This window comes from Thermobia domestica, chromosome 1 (genome assembly GCF_964235325.1).
Source record: "Thermobia domestica chromosome 1, izTheDome1.hap1.1, whole genome shotgun sequence".
NCBI lineage: Eukaryota > Metazoa > Arthropoda > Insecta > Zygentoma > Lepismatidae > Thermobia > Thermobia domestica.
This window is the reverse complement of record NC_137454.1, coordinates 121,922,556-121,937,599: the sequence shown is the minus strand read 5'-3', so window position 1 is coordinate 121,937,599 and position 15,044 is coordinate 121,922,556. Positions and strand designations below refer to the sequence as shown.

The following is a 15,044-nucleotide window of genomic DNA, read 5'->3' as shown; positions in this document are numbered from 1 at the left end:
CATCTAATCTCTTGGTCTTGACATAGGAGTTCGAACCACCGCTTTTTGAGACATAATGGCTCAGTGGCAGAGCGCTCACCTCTAATGCTAGTGCTAATGGGTCCTTGGTTCGATCCCAGGCCATCTGAGTTGGTGATCGGTAACATCTTGTCCATGTGTTTTCTCGAGATTCTCCCGTCCCCTTCTGCATTTTCATTCCACTAATTTCTACATAGTCATTCATTTTCATTAATCATATACCTATTTTAGTGTACAGGGCATAATCATGGGAAGCTAACCTATAAATAGATAGATTGCTAGTGTGACTCTTCTTCCCCTAGCCCTCCCTGTTAGTCTAGTGGCTAAAAGCACCATTGGTGCACGGTTCCTGGGTTAAATCCCCGGTTGGAGAGAATTGCAGTTTGAACTCGTTACAGTAGTTTCGATTCTACCTTAAACTGTAGATTGACGTCTCATATAGTTTTGATGCTGAAAAGAGACACTAAAAAAAATCAATAAACAATAACAACTACTTCTTTTCTTTTTTTCTTTCATTACACACTCTATCACATCTTTTAAAATACAATTTCTTTGTAAACAGTGTCATAATCAGTTTCTTTTCTTTTTCTTAATTGTCTTTAATATTGTTCTGGTCTTTCCTGCTATTTCTAACACTTTCTCATTGGCTTTCTTTTCGACCCAGCTAATTTTCTTTATTCTTCTCCATACAACAATTAAAAAGCTCATTTCTGTTTTGTTTACATTTCTACTCCCCATAATGTTTCACAGGAAACATTTCATGAATATCTTCCAGTACTCTTTAGCTAGTAACCTCTAAAACACGCTTTTCTTCTTCTTAAATACTTCTTATACATTATAATATATAATTATATATGAATTTTTTTTCACATCTTAATTTTTACCGAGATACCGTGAAAGCAAGTTACGTGTTGAACTTTCCATAATCTAACTTTAATAGTCAACGCAACTTCCTTTCTTTCAGTCATCACTGATTTCGTCATGTTAGTAATTAATTTCATCCTACACCGTTTATTATTATTATTATTATTATTATTATTATTATTATTATTATTATTATTATTATTATTATTATTATTATTATTATTATTATTATTATTATTATTATTATTATTAAAGTTTTCTGAGATCATAATTTTCGTTTCAGATTCCAAGAACAATAATAGCAACATCATCTGCAAAGTGCATATACTTCTTACAAACCTTGTCTCTTTCCACTAAATATAAATATAGGCTATTCAGAAAAGCTGGTAAGGTTAAATCTCTGGTAAACATCCCAATGTCACTTCTCTCTGTTATTTCCTCTTCTATTCGTTCTTTTATCCGTTGCTTCACACGTAAATTTCTTATGAGTATTCCAACCGTTAAAGAAAATAGATGTATTGTGTTTTCGGTCACACACACGCATACACAAAAAGAAAAAAAAGAAACATAAAATGAAATGGACTTTCTCAGTTTAACGTTATAGTTATACCCTAAAATGAAACGGAATATTAATGAGAGTGATTTGTTATAAAAAAATATTGGTGGAATGATCATGTGGGAGGAAAAACACCAGAACTGCAGAAAATCCATAGACATGATGTTGTCTACCATAAATTCACATGGACTGGGATCGAACCAGGACGTCTATCATAGATGAACACTCTAACATTGAGCCAACGTATTCATAGTGTTGCAAGAAAGTTTAGATAGACTTACAATTAAAAAAAAATGGAAAATTACCAGAAAGCGATTCATACATCTACACACACACACACACACAACATAACATATGTGAAATTATGATATTGAGGATCTAAATGTGTCATATGATACTTTTTTAAAACTTTTTACTCATAGTTTTGAATCTACTATATGTTTATAGTTTTCATAAAAGACTATCGTAAGGGATATATGTAAAGCTTTGCTTTGTTGAGAAATGTTATTAGTTATTAATGTGTTCTCCTGAGCTGATTTTTGTTGAGACAAATCAGGTACGAATACCGTAATTACAATTTAAAATCCTAAGAACATAAATGAACCAATTTCACTTTTCACTATTAAATTTTGTGCAAAAGTTATTCCATAAAAATCGATAAAAGTACTCACCTGTTATTAGTGAAAGGATCATTAGTCCTATTAGACGTAAAATAAAGTAGTTCATTTTTTTGAGTATTTTCTATAACATAAGGTGAAATTTGACACTACTAATATTTTTTATTGCTTGTAATGGACTTCTTGTTGGTTTCAGTTGTAATAAGCAGCACGATGGTCTTGTCGGCTAAATATCACAGACCTGAATCCGTCAGTTTTTAAAATGCGTAAACCGTAAATGTTATGATGATGTCAGGTTCATTGGTGTCTGCTTTTTACTAAATAGCGTATGCGTTTCCGGTTGACTTATACTATAGTCTGAAGGGTTTTTTCATCTATTGTCTGTATAAATTGGTATTTATTTCATAAGGTTTTATTTTTAATAACTATCATGTGAAGAATATGTTCTCCTTCTTTAAAAGCTTTACTTTTTCATGTGCCTCTTATATTTCAGCCACAAAGAATTGAATGTTAGAAGAAAGGCCAGGAAATCATTTGTCCTTGGTGGAAGCACAAGAAAAGACCATGATGAAATATTTTTCCCTTGACATTTCAGATTATTATTCTTAAATTTTGTTTCTAAGCATTCATGCAACTATACAACTGAATATTAAACAGAAACTTAAGTTTGCCGAAAGTGTAATAAGAGTAAGTATTGATTCAGTACATGTACGCATTATTCTGTCTATTTAAGTCTGTATCTTGTTTGTTAATGCAATATTTCGTTAGAATTTGTATCTCAGTGTTAAGTTCAAATATCACAATTGTTCTTATAAGTTTTATAATATAAAATTTGATGCTACATATCAATCCAACATAAGGTGTTTGAAACGTTTGTCTACTTATTTCTCGAAAATGAATTTATCACATGAAGCATCAAGACAAAAGTATACTGACTATCTATGTTTCACTAAAATCAAATTTATCAGAAACGCATAGCCCCTTTTCTATTTTTTCTCCGCGGATTCGAGTTTGAGTTTATCTTTTTTTATAGTCTTACGCAATCACAAGGTTATGAAGGATGGAAATAAATCCTCATTAGATAGGCCGTTTCCCACCACACTATCTCGCCTTTCGAGACAGATAGATTACAGGACAACATTTTTGTTTACGAACAACTTAAAAAGAAAATAGAGATTGAGTTAAATTAGCTTATTTCTAGTCTTTCCGAACAAATTGAATATTTTCAATTATAACTAAAAACAAACTGCCTGTAATGAAACGAGAAATGAATAAGAAAAATCTTTTGGATATACTTGTTTATGTATTTACTTTTCGTTTATATCATTACTTGCAAATACTAGACCTTATCGGATTTGTGTGGAGCATGATTTGACTGCACCTTGTCACCAACTGAGATTTCTTTGCTAGCAAAAATAGACAGTGAGCGTTGGACACTACAGACTAGGCAGACATTCAACGTCTGTACAATCACTGCTACCTTCTATGACCTTCGTATGTACCAATTTGGGTCCAGACCTGCGAATTCCTATAGAAATCTGAAATGCGTTTCACCGTAGTACTATTTAATACCAAAAGCATTGAGAATAGGAATCAGGTACGAAATTTTAGATTAGTAAGGGTATATAATGTATTGAAACGTATCACTCTAACATTCCCTTAGTGCGACTGAGGAAAAACTCTAGAAAAACATATTGAGAATGGTCGGCCACAGTGTTCGAATCGAGATCTCACCTGATTACAAATCAAGTATATCATCATCTGAATAACACAAATGAATTTCGTCTTATTGTTCTGTCTTAAGAAGGTTTTAAGGTAACTATATGTGAAGCCACTAGGGCAATATAACAGGAGTGGGACAGCCAGTTCCGTTTCTTTGTGGTTCATAGGGATATACTGTATGTAAAGGCTGAAATTAAGGAAGTGGAGTACAGAGATGGATTTAGAATTAGCATTAAAGACTCTCCGTATACAATAATTTAGAAACAATGGGTTCATTACTTAGATATTCATTTACATACAAAATATCTCTCTGATATAAGGTTCTCTGTTTTTCAATGATGAGAAGCTAGATATTTGACAAATGTTACCTAAGAAAACTGATGATAAAAAATATTACAGTCTTTATTTACGTACAAAAGTCTTTATTAAAAATAAATACGGTAGGTACATCAAAACATCTCCTGATTCTAAAAACAAAAGAGTGCTATACACACTTTATTCCTTTCCAAATTTTTCTTATTTAGATAAATAAAATCCTGAACAAAGCTCTAGAATATAATAAATATATTGTTAAACTCTGTTCGGTAGTATAATAATTTTTACTGTTTTCGGTACATTATAATAATATATTTATTTATCATAATTGTAGAGCTTTGTTCAGATCTATTTAATATTCAAATAAAATTGTTCAAATCCTTTTATTTATTTAATTTACTTTACTTTGCTTTAAATTGCTTTAAAATTACGAGACATGTTACAATACAGTAATCTTGGGGATAGTAGTTTCAATTATCACAAAATATGAAGACACATGAAAATACTTTTCTTTATTCTTATGTTTTTCATGCACTCAAGAACACACCAGCGTCAACTTATGCACATAGTTAACACTTTACAAATACTGTATACACACAACTTCTTTGTAACTCTGTATACTTAATAAATTACGTAAGTAAAAAGTGTTGTGAAAACTATTGTAAGAATTGAGAATGTAAGTGCAGTTGCGCTGCTACAGGTGGATAATTCGTTGATCAAATTTATGTAGTCTTTTATTTCAGGTTTTGTTGATATATCATTTACATCCAGCAGAAACTGTGTTCCATCCTAGAAAAACAGATAGGGAAAATCAACATAAGTATATGTTTAATAAGTAAATAAAACAGATCTACAGAATTTAACTTAAACTGAATAAAGATCGCCCTATACAATTTTAATTCAAATAAATTAATTTCTCAGAACAACAGTGCCATCGAAACATAAACAGCGTCTCTCTAGAAAACAGTGGTGCGCCAACGCGTGAAATTTGAAAATGTGCTCCAAAATCCGTGTCGGAAATCTGAAGGGACCGGATGATCGATATAGACAGATTTTGAGTGTGAACCTATACATCAGAAGGTAATTTCCTGAAGATAGATTTTTAGTTATTTATTTATTTATTTTTAATGTTTCAGAAGTACTCTTCTTTCACTGAAAGCTACTTTCTCACGATTTTTCAAATCTCAATACTAAACTCTGAGCAGAATATGACTCTAGATCGATGTCGGATTTACGCATAAGCTAAACAAGCTAAAGCTTAGAGCCTCACTATCTTGGGGGCACCAAAAATTAAAGGAAACAGCTGGATGTATATATTCAAAATATAAGAAAAATAATAAATAAAATAAGATCTACATATAGCAACAGTGCTTCGTGTTCTGTAAGCTCCTATGATGAAAGTAATCGGGACCCTTCCGCTAACCTGCTTTCTAAAATATTAGTTTCTTCATTCCTGTATATACGGTGGCTACGTTCATCTTGATACTTAAAGGGGCCCTATTACCTTCACTAACTTAGAGCCCCACCAAATCTAAATCCGACTCTGCTCTAGATACCTATAACTAATGGGAAAAATGATGTATGTAGTATAACACTTTTTTTCAGAGCAGAATATCCTACATAATTTATGTCTGGTATCATTCTCAACACAAGTTTCACCATGTTTCTGTGAATGAATGGGTCAAGCATGACATACTTCCGTCAATATTTCTTGTATATTTGTTTCGGTTTGTTCCAAAGAAATGTCCTACATATGGAACTTACAATGGATGCTGGGACAAGTATGATATACTTCCATAAGTACTTCCGGCATATTGGTTTCCGATGGATTCCAAAAAAAATGTCCTACATAAAGAGCTTACCATTCATGATAGATGGCTAAGAATTACGTATTTCCGCAAGTACACTGTTAAAAATGGTTTCTTAAATTCGAGAAAATATTCCTCGTATTTGAGAACATCCGTTTCTTATCTGTGCACCGAGTAATACATTCTTAAAAGTAAGATTTCGATTTTCTCAAATCATTTTGAGAAATAATGACTCAAATGCGAGGAATTATGTCTCATTTCTGAGGGTGCAAATGCTTTCTTAAATTTGAGAAAAAATGTATTTTTTCTTAAAATTGAGAAAGTAACATTTGAGGAAATGAGACGTTTAACCCCAATTTTGAGAAACACATTTCTCAAAAAAATTGAGAAATATCTTCCTCAAAAGCGAGAAACGGTGCACAGAAACAGGGTTCTCAAATACGAGAAGACGGAAAAGGATATAAACAAAATATAAACCTGCAAAAAAATTCAAACTATTAGTAGACCCAGAATTTATACTGAATAAATACCTACAGTTATAGATATTGTTTAAAACATAACACATTTAAATCTTCACTTCAACTCAAGAAAATTACACGGATACCACGATGACTTGTATTTTAGGTTCGTTACTTATTCCTACTGCATCAGACAGTTGAACATTTTCCTTTCCATCACTGTCCACTTTCTCAAGACTTTTCTTTTTCATCAACGTGGTTTACTCAAGATTGTCTTGTTTTATCTAACATTACACCAACTTGTTGATAATTCTGATTCAAGAATTATCCGCCTACTTCAGAACAACGGCAACAATTTCTGCTGGAGTGTAACGTCCTACGTTCATGCTACGAAGCTCAGGGAGACGTTATGATGATAATGAGCGAAAATGCTATAATGAAGAAATTGAGAAAACATACATAAGATGTTTACTCACACTGCCCACTTCACGGAGGTGCAATCAAACTTGGGACCTTATGCATCGGAGGCTAGTTCTACCACTGAGTCATCGCAGTCCAATATGCCTACTTCTCTACCATAAAAAAAGTTGCCTACATGAGAAACACCGTGTTCGTGGGCTTTTCCAGGATTCTTCATTTTCCTCCTACAAGAAACGCACGCAGAAATTTGTTTCGGAGGGGCTCCAAGTTCAATACAAGGACAAATTGTATTAAAATATGTAAAATTGCACCTAAAATTACATAAAATTTACATAAAAGTAGCGATTTCGGGGAAGCTCCGGAGCTCCAGGACTCACCCTCTACTTTCCACCTTCTTCATTATGCAGGGGAATGCGACAGTATGTGCCCCTCATAAATGTGCTGAAACTCCACTGCTAGGATTCAATTCAGATTGGAAACAAGGTCACAAACCCATGCAAAAACTGCCAAGAAATGTACGTCCACATTTTCATTACACCATTATTATCCATCTCTATCACTGTCTCTCTTAGCCTTGGAGCACAATTCTGGTACGTTGGGTTAAAAAATAAATGAAATCTTTGAGTTTTACTTCCCACAGTTGTGTGGATAGGCTAAAGGAGACGATGATGATGAGAATGAAGAAATAGTGGAATGAAGAAAGTGGGAAGAAATGGGAGAACCCCGAGAAAACCCATGCACACTGTGTTTATCCACCAGAAAGCCCACTTGCCGCGAGCTGGGAATCCTGGGATCAAACCAAGGGCCTCATCGCACCAGAGGTGAGCGCTCTACCACTGAACTACCGCAGCTTCTACGTTAAATCAAGAGCAAATGAGTACAGTACTATGCCACAAATAACCAGCAAACGCGTGTCATTAAAACGATTACTTTTAGTGAAAAAACGGAGGCGCCAATCTATGCTAGGTGATCAGTACAAAGTACCTTTGTATTACAATTCCATAATAATAAATCACACTTTTGTAACGCTGTTTCTAACTACACAGATGACTTATGTATTCTTTGTTTCCGTACATAAGCTATTTTGCACATTATAACGAATGACGAAGGGTGTAAAACATTGACATGCCTCCCCGTTCCATTGTAATATAGAAAACAACGTACCCTACGGGGCTTTAACCCGCCTTCACTTGTTATTGCTGCACTTGTTATTATGTAAATTGAGTACTGAGCTTTGATATATAAGGAGCCAACCTGACTTCTATAGCCTATATAACCTGTATGAGGGAGTCAGCGTTCTACACCCTAACGAATGTACTACAGTAACGTTTAGTCTATGGTAGTATGTTTACAATTCACCCAAACTTACGTTCGAAAGTTGATATGTATGCTGCTCCTCACCGCTTTCACATGACGTGTATTCATACGCCACCTCAGTTACATCACCTACTGCGTACTCATATCCATTCGCACTTTGCTACAGCTGAAATCCTTTATCTCGTTTCCTGAATAGTAATTAAGCCCTAGCAATATTACTCCCTAGTAAAACATAGTAATATTATTTCGGTAAGATTGTTATCGTTATTTTAAAATCATCTATGATATTGCAAATCACGCACTATTCCATTCTCATTTTTAAGAAGTGAGAAAATCTCATAAATGGGAACCTGAAAATTTGCCTTGAGCTCATAAATGAAAACACATTTGGAAATAATGAGACATTTTTCCTCAAATATGAGCAAACCTTACTTATTTTGTTTTGAACATGCATTTTTCTCATTTCTGAGCAAGGAAATTTTTAAGAGTGTACTTTCCGCATATTTGTTTCCGGTGGGTTCCAAAGACATGTTCTACATGTGGAACTTACAATGGCTACTGAGACAGCATGATATATTTCCGCAAGTACTTTCGGTGTATTTGTTACCAGCGAGTTCCAAACAAATGTCCTACATCTGAAATCTGCAATGTTATGTTTTGTGCTGACCTGTAAATATTATAATGCAAGAGGGAACTGTAATTTTTGTCTGAATCTTGAATTTTAGTTCTCATCGGAAGTGACGAAATTATTTGGCTCATCAATTGTCTTCAGCATTTGAGTTTCAGAGTAGCAGTATTGTCTTCTCTTGATACCGAAAGTGCTGAAAATCTCAAGATGGCTCCCTAAAATGGCTCAATTTATGGAAAATTTGCAATTTAAAGCATAAAACAATAATTACCAGCAATGATACCAAAATCAAAACTGGTCCTCCATTAAGATAGGCATATTTCTTAACATACTACTATTAAGATTTGTGAGATAAAGTGCATAGTGTCACAACCAGGATTGTCCAGAATTCTAGAAAAGCTTTGTTTCAACGCGCAGTATTTCGAATTCGACAAATCCTGAAGTGGTGGTCCATATCAGCCTAAAGAAAGTCATACATATGCAATCCAAAAGCGCATTTCTTCAATGTGCAATAAATGTGCAAGGGATTTCCTACAGGGTACAATTCTCAGATATGCTCCCAACAAAATTTTCAGATATGCAATGATTTCAAGGTGGGTTCAAAGCAGTCAAAATATAATTTTTGACAGCAGTAAACTCGAAATGCTCAGTAAACTCATGTTTGAAATAACGCGTACTGCGATGTATTTTGTCAAGGCATATTTCACGTTATTTTTCACGTATAAACGTGAAACAATACATCGCAGAATTCATTATTCCAAACACAGGAGACCGTGGTGCTAGCAGTCCCGAACACCTCCGACTTCCTGTTGAAACATTCTGTGTCTACTGTTGTTAAGATTTATATTTTCCCTACTTTAAAACCACCTCGAAATCGGAACATAGGGGAAGGTCGTCTGGTATCGGACACCTTAGCTTTTTTTAGTTTACCAGGCTGAAAAATAGCTATATCAAATTACTTAATGCACAAAATGATAGGTTGGTATCTTACACACAACGTGTTAAAGGTGTTTAGACAGGTAAAAACTAATAATATATATTTTTGTAAAAAATCAAAGGGACACAAATTAGCGTTCTTAAAAAGCGGAGGGTGGTATCGGACAAACATAAAATTATAGAGAATTGGTCTTTTGAAGTAGTTTAATAACAGAACAAATTGCAAATATTAGCTGTTTACTTACAGGAGTTCTTACACACAAAATAGAGTTTTATTACGCTTTGAAATATAGCCTAAAATAAGAGTAAACAATATATCTTAAAATTCTTAGTCTCATCAAGAGTTGTTATTTTTTATTCAGACATAAATCACCATGATAAAACAGTCTGCCTTCAAACTTTTCATATTGTTCATGTACCAAGTCTTTACATATATTGCACTTTATCCAATCATCAAAAGACTCCCCGCAGATTATAATGTTTAGTATCTCAGCAAGTTTCTAAACTAGTTTTAAAAATTCTGGTATTCTTAGTGGCATTAGGTGAGTTAACTATACAAAGCCTTTTCATGATTGTATAGTATTTCTTCTTGGTCACGTTCTACTAGACGTGCCTTTGTTATCCGAGCAGCGAGGCTTAGCTGTTACCTCTTTCCCTTTCGACAGATTTTCGACACGATCTCCTAATGTACTCTAAGGAACACTATATCTAGCACTGGCCGCACATGCTTCTTTGGAAATAATTTTGTCCATGGCCAAATTCATATTTTCTACATTCCAATTGCCACGTACTTTCCCCATGATTTCCTGAAAAGGCCAGAAACCATTAAAAACGTCAAGTTTACTTACAAGTGTTTTGTCCGATACCACCCGATTCCCTTTTGTCCGATACCAGCCGAAATACTTGTAACTTATGAATGGCTATCTACCAGCTTGTAACAACACGAAGGCAACTATACGCCTAAATTATAATATATACACCCTAATAAATGCTGTGATAGCAATAATATATCAATACATTTACTTTGTGAGAAGTTGCAGCCACACAAATCTATCTCCGTGCAGCTGATCACTCGCAAAAATACAAAAACCTTGAAGCACGAGATACACCGTTCATCGGACAAATCCACTATGGCGTGGGCTTGGCTAATTCATTTCGATCAACTAACTGTATGCTTGACAGGTGCCGCCTTAAGCAGGAAATAACGAAAACTGCTTTTGTCCGATACCACCCGCTGTCCGATACCAGACGACTTTCCCCTATGTTGGAATTCTGTTGAGGATATGTCTGAAAGTTATACTCTGTAGAAAATTCCTTGCACACCCATTACACATTGATGAAATATGCATTTTTTGATTCCACATATGTGACTTCTTCTAGGCTGATATGGACTGACACTTCACGGTTTCTCAAATTCGAAATAGCGCGTGTTGAAATTTAGCTTTTGCACAATTTTGGACAGCCCTATCTGTGAAACTGTGCACTCCCTCCGTCATATGATATATATATATATATATATATATATATATATATATATATATATATATACTAAGATCAACTACGAACTCGATTAAATAACTTACCTCAAGTAACAGATCACTTGTTCCATTAAACGCGCCTGTAAGGTGGAATGCGTTTTCCCTGTTGGCAGGATCGGAACCAAACCATTCGATTAGCCTGTTTAGTGTAATATCGATTTCCTCCTGTTGCACTTGAGGTAAATCAGGATGAGTGATTATCTGTGCGAAAAGAAAGGAAAAACAAAGCTTTAGAAGTTGTAAATCTTAAGTTTCATGCTAGTGGAAGAGATGGAACTAAAACTATATCAGAATCAACTATTTTTTGCTGATTATATTTTGAATTTTTAAGATTTTCATGAAGATTGTTTCATGACATGCTGTATTTATTTTAAAAACGAAGGGTGCTTCAACAAGAGAGACCATGGCGCAAAGCGCGTCATTGAAATTTTATAGGGTCGAGAAAATTAGTTGAAATATTTAAACCACTTTTCATCTTTTTTAAAAAAAGTTTTGAACCTATATAATTTATACACCCCCAAAATTCAATCAAGTTCACATCTAGTGTATGATACAAAAAAATAATAGTGTTAGTAAAATTCAACTTTAACACAGGCCAGCATGATACCAACAGCAAGGGTCCAGTGTTCTGCGCTGGCGGAAATAACCGAGTGGTCTCGGGAGTTGGACTTTGGATCATAAACGCAGTCCAGTAGGGGTTCGAGTCTGTGTCACGAGTCTGACACAGACTCACGGGCAACACTAAGAAATTCTGCGTACACCACTGATTGATAGTATGTACATATACAGACACTTTTCGGGTTTAATTGTCTTAAATTTAATAACTAAATAAATTTGCCTAGTTTATATGGATATTTGTTGTAATATTCTTTGCGTGCACATAGAGAACCAACTCCAACTTAAATGCATGGCATTTCACTATGACAGTATTCTACGGTATTGCTTCGGTATATATATAATCTTTTTCCAAGGTCAATATGAGTTATAACGTTCTTTCTTCTAATATGTAATTCTTGCCAAAAACAGATGATAATCCCTTTCCCTTCCCTTCATCCAATACCACTGCCCTCTGAAGTCACTCGCTCTGTGTGCAAAACTCGCAGAAATCCAAGGATGGCAGACAACCTTCTCAATATGTTACCTCAGTTGGTCGGTTAAATGTTGATTTATGAGTCGTGAACCCTGCAACAGAGCTTCAGCGGGATGTGGTTGACAGATGAGTACAGACAATAAACAGTTCTCTCTCAGAAGAGAGTCATTTAGTGAATGAGAAAACATTTACGCTATATCGAAAAATTCGTCAGCGACAAACGCTACCAAACCATGAAGTTTCTTTTCAATAGGGCTTACTCTTAAGGAGATGAAATTCGGCATATTAAACTCTAATTTAAAATATATGGACATGTTCCCCATTTTTTTAATCTGCTTCTAACGGGGTAAAGGGGAAATTTCTATAATGTTGTTTCGATACATAAAATTGGCACTGACATTGTCTGTCTCCTATATACAGGATGTTTTAAAATGGATATAAGGGTTTAAAGCTTTGTAGTATTTACTACATTTAACGTACAATTATAAACAATACAGTCCAGTGAAAGAGCATCTCATTTTTTGCTACAAGTGTTCAATGTGAGCACCATTCGTCACACGGCACACACCGAGTCGATAATCGAGAAAGGCCCAGAAACTTTCCGCCGAGATATGGCACAAAACATTCAATTTAGAGGAGTCTCGTTACAACTGTACCATCTCGTGAGGATTTTCTGACCCCCAGATGTGAACATTATGAGTGTTCAAGTGAAATGTCAATTCATCACTGAAGACGACACGATCCAGAAAATCTTCATCGTCATGCAACAACATTTCATTTGCAAAGTTGGTACGTAAACCGTAGTCTGTAGGCTTTAGAGCTTGTAGCAACTGCAAACTATAAGGACGTAGTTGTAAGCCTCTCCTTAAATTTCTCCACACAGACGGTTGCAGTGTAACTACAGATTCAGTCTTTGAAAATGTAAAACACAAAAAGCTTTCTGCTTACTAGTCGCCATCTTTGCTACTAGTGCTTTCTAAGGGCGGACAGAGGAAACAGTGCATTCATATGCATGCGTACAAAACTGTTTAAGTTGATCTTTTATTAAGATGTATTATTTCCAATTGCAAGTTAATTGTAATAAATACTACGAAACCTTAAATTCCCGATATTCATTTTGAAACACCCTGTGTTTGTAATAATATTAGTATTGTCGCTTTATGCTATTAAAAGATTTGTTGAATAAGAGCTTACTTGTTTTTGTGTATGAAATCCACAAATGCTCTCTTTTTTAAGGTTCTTTGTGTGGTAACCTTATATTTAAAATCTGTGAATTCAGAGATTAGCGTTCAGAATGACGTGACGAGAACTAAGATAGGGGATTTGAAGAACCCTAGAACTTTTTTGGTTACTCTATGATACTCTCATTCAAGAACATTTTCCGCTGTGAAGAAAAAAAAAAGAATTTAAAAATTCCTAAAATCACTTTTTTAGAAGTATCAATTTTCAAAAATCTTCAGCGGAAGGACCCTCTAAGGGAGCATTCCATACCCCCGATCTCCCCAGTTATTGACCCCCATTGATGTTTAAAAGCCGGCATTCCTGGCTACCGGTACACACATCTGTAAAAGGATTAGTTTCTTACCTCTCCTGCTGGGGCAGCTGATAATAAGCAATCTCCTTTTGCTTCCTTTACAGGGACTAAGTTATCATTTCTACACAGCACTCGATAATCATCTATCTTTAGTTGTTGGGCCCAATGGTAGTTAGAAGGATTTTCTGAAAAAAGGATGCAAGTGTAGTGAGTTTAAAATTTAACATGAAATGCTGAATTAATGCAATTTCCACAATAAATTTTCATAATAATCTATATATATAAAAGAGAACGTACAAATCCTTTGTCCGCTCATCACGCTAATACGGCTGAACCAATTTCTTTCATTTTTGGGGGGTTATTAGGATTTGGACCCTAGATGGTTTTTATCATATCACTTTAATTTTTAATTACCAGTGTCTTGAGATAATTGACCATTCAAGTGTCCTCCTTTGTTAGTTCATCATAGGTATAAAAATAAACGTATGTATATGCAACCCGCATGACCGTGTCACTCGGCGGGTTAACATAAATGACAGGCGTTATAATGGTTTTTATCATATCACTTGAAAGCGAAAAAGTAAAAATTATCTAAGTAACAAAGTTTATTGCGTTCGGGGGTGACCGCAGCGAAGCGGGGCGGGTTAACATAAATGACAGGCGATATAATGTTAACATTTACTGCAATCTTCTATGGTTTTTATCATATCACTTGAAAGCGAAAAAGTAAAAATTATCTAAGTAACAAAGTTTATTGCGTTCCGGGGTGACCGCAGCGAAGCGGGGTGAACGCTGCTAGTAGTTTATAAACAGATAAGTGTAGTCTAATATTAAGGATAAATATTGTGAACAGCACATGAACTGTGTTTTGATAAGATTTGCATACTAAATTTTTGCGTCAATTTATGAATATTTTATCATTTAATTAAGGATTTACATATGTAGTTTATTGGAATTTGCATACGTAGCAGCGGGAGCAGATAACTTTTATTGGTATTTTTATGTATATGTATTGTTTATTTAGAGTATGTAATTGAACATTGACTAACAACAGGACGGGACATCATATTGGTGCAGCGATATTTTAATATTATCTAAGATTTACTTCGAAGAAGATAGAACATTCTGAAGTTCAGATACGCTATTTTGCTTGCAGAGAGGCAGAGAAGGCCTCAGAGAAAAAAAAACTTTAAGAAAGCTTGCGTTTCTAACGGAGCCTTGGT

At 34.6% G+C, this 15,044-nt stretch overlaps 1 protein-coding gene across 1 annotated transcript in view; it reads right to left on the bottom strand.

Annotated features, from left to right (window-relative positions):
* Positions 1 to 4,178: 4,178 nt before the first annotated feature.
* Positions 4,179 to 15,044, bottom strand: part of LOC145688503 (transferrin-like) — a 142,533-nt gene continuing 131,667 nt past the window's right edge. Inside the window, exons 13-15 of the mRNA XM_081762845.1 lie at positions 13,873 to 14,006; positions 11,243 to 11,398; positions 4,179 to 4,881 (exon numbers count right to left, since the gene is read on the bottom strand). Coding sequence (XP_081618971.1) covers positions 4,714 to 4,881; positions 11,243 to 11,398; positions 13,873 to 14,006 — 458 coding nt within the window. The 3' untranslated portion in view covers positions 4,179 to 4,713. The remainder of the gene's footprint in view (positions 4,882 to 11,242; positions 11,399 to 13,872; positions 14,007 to 15,044) is intronic.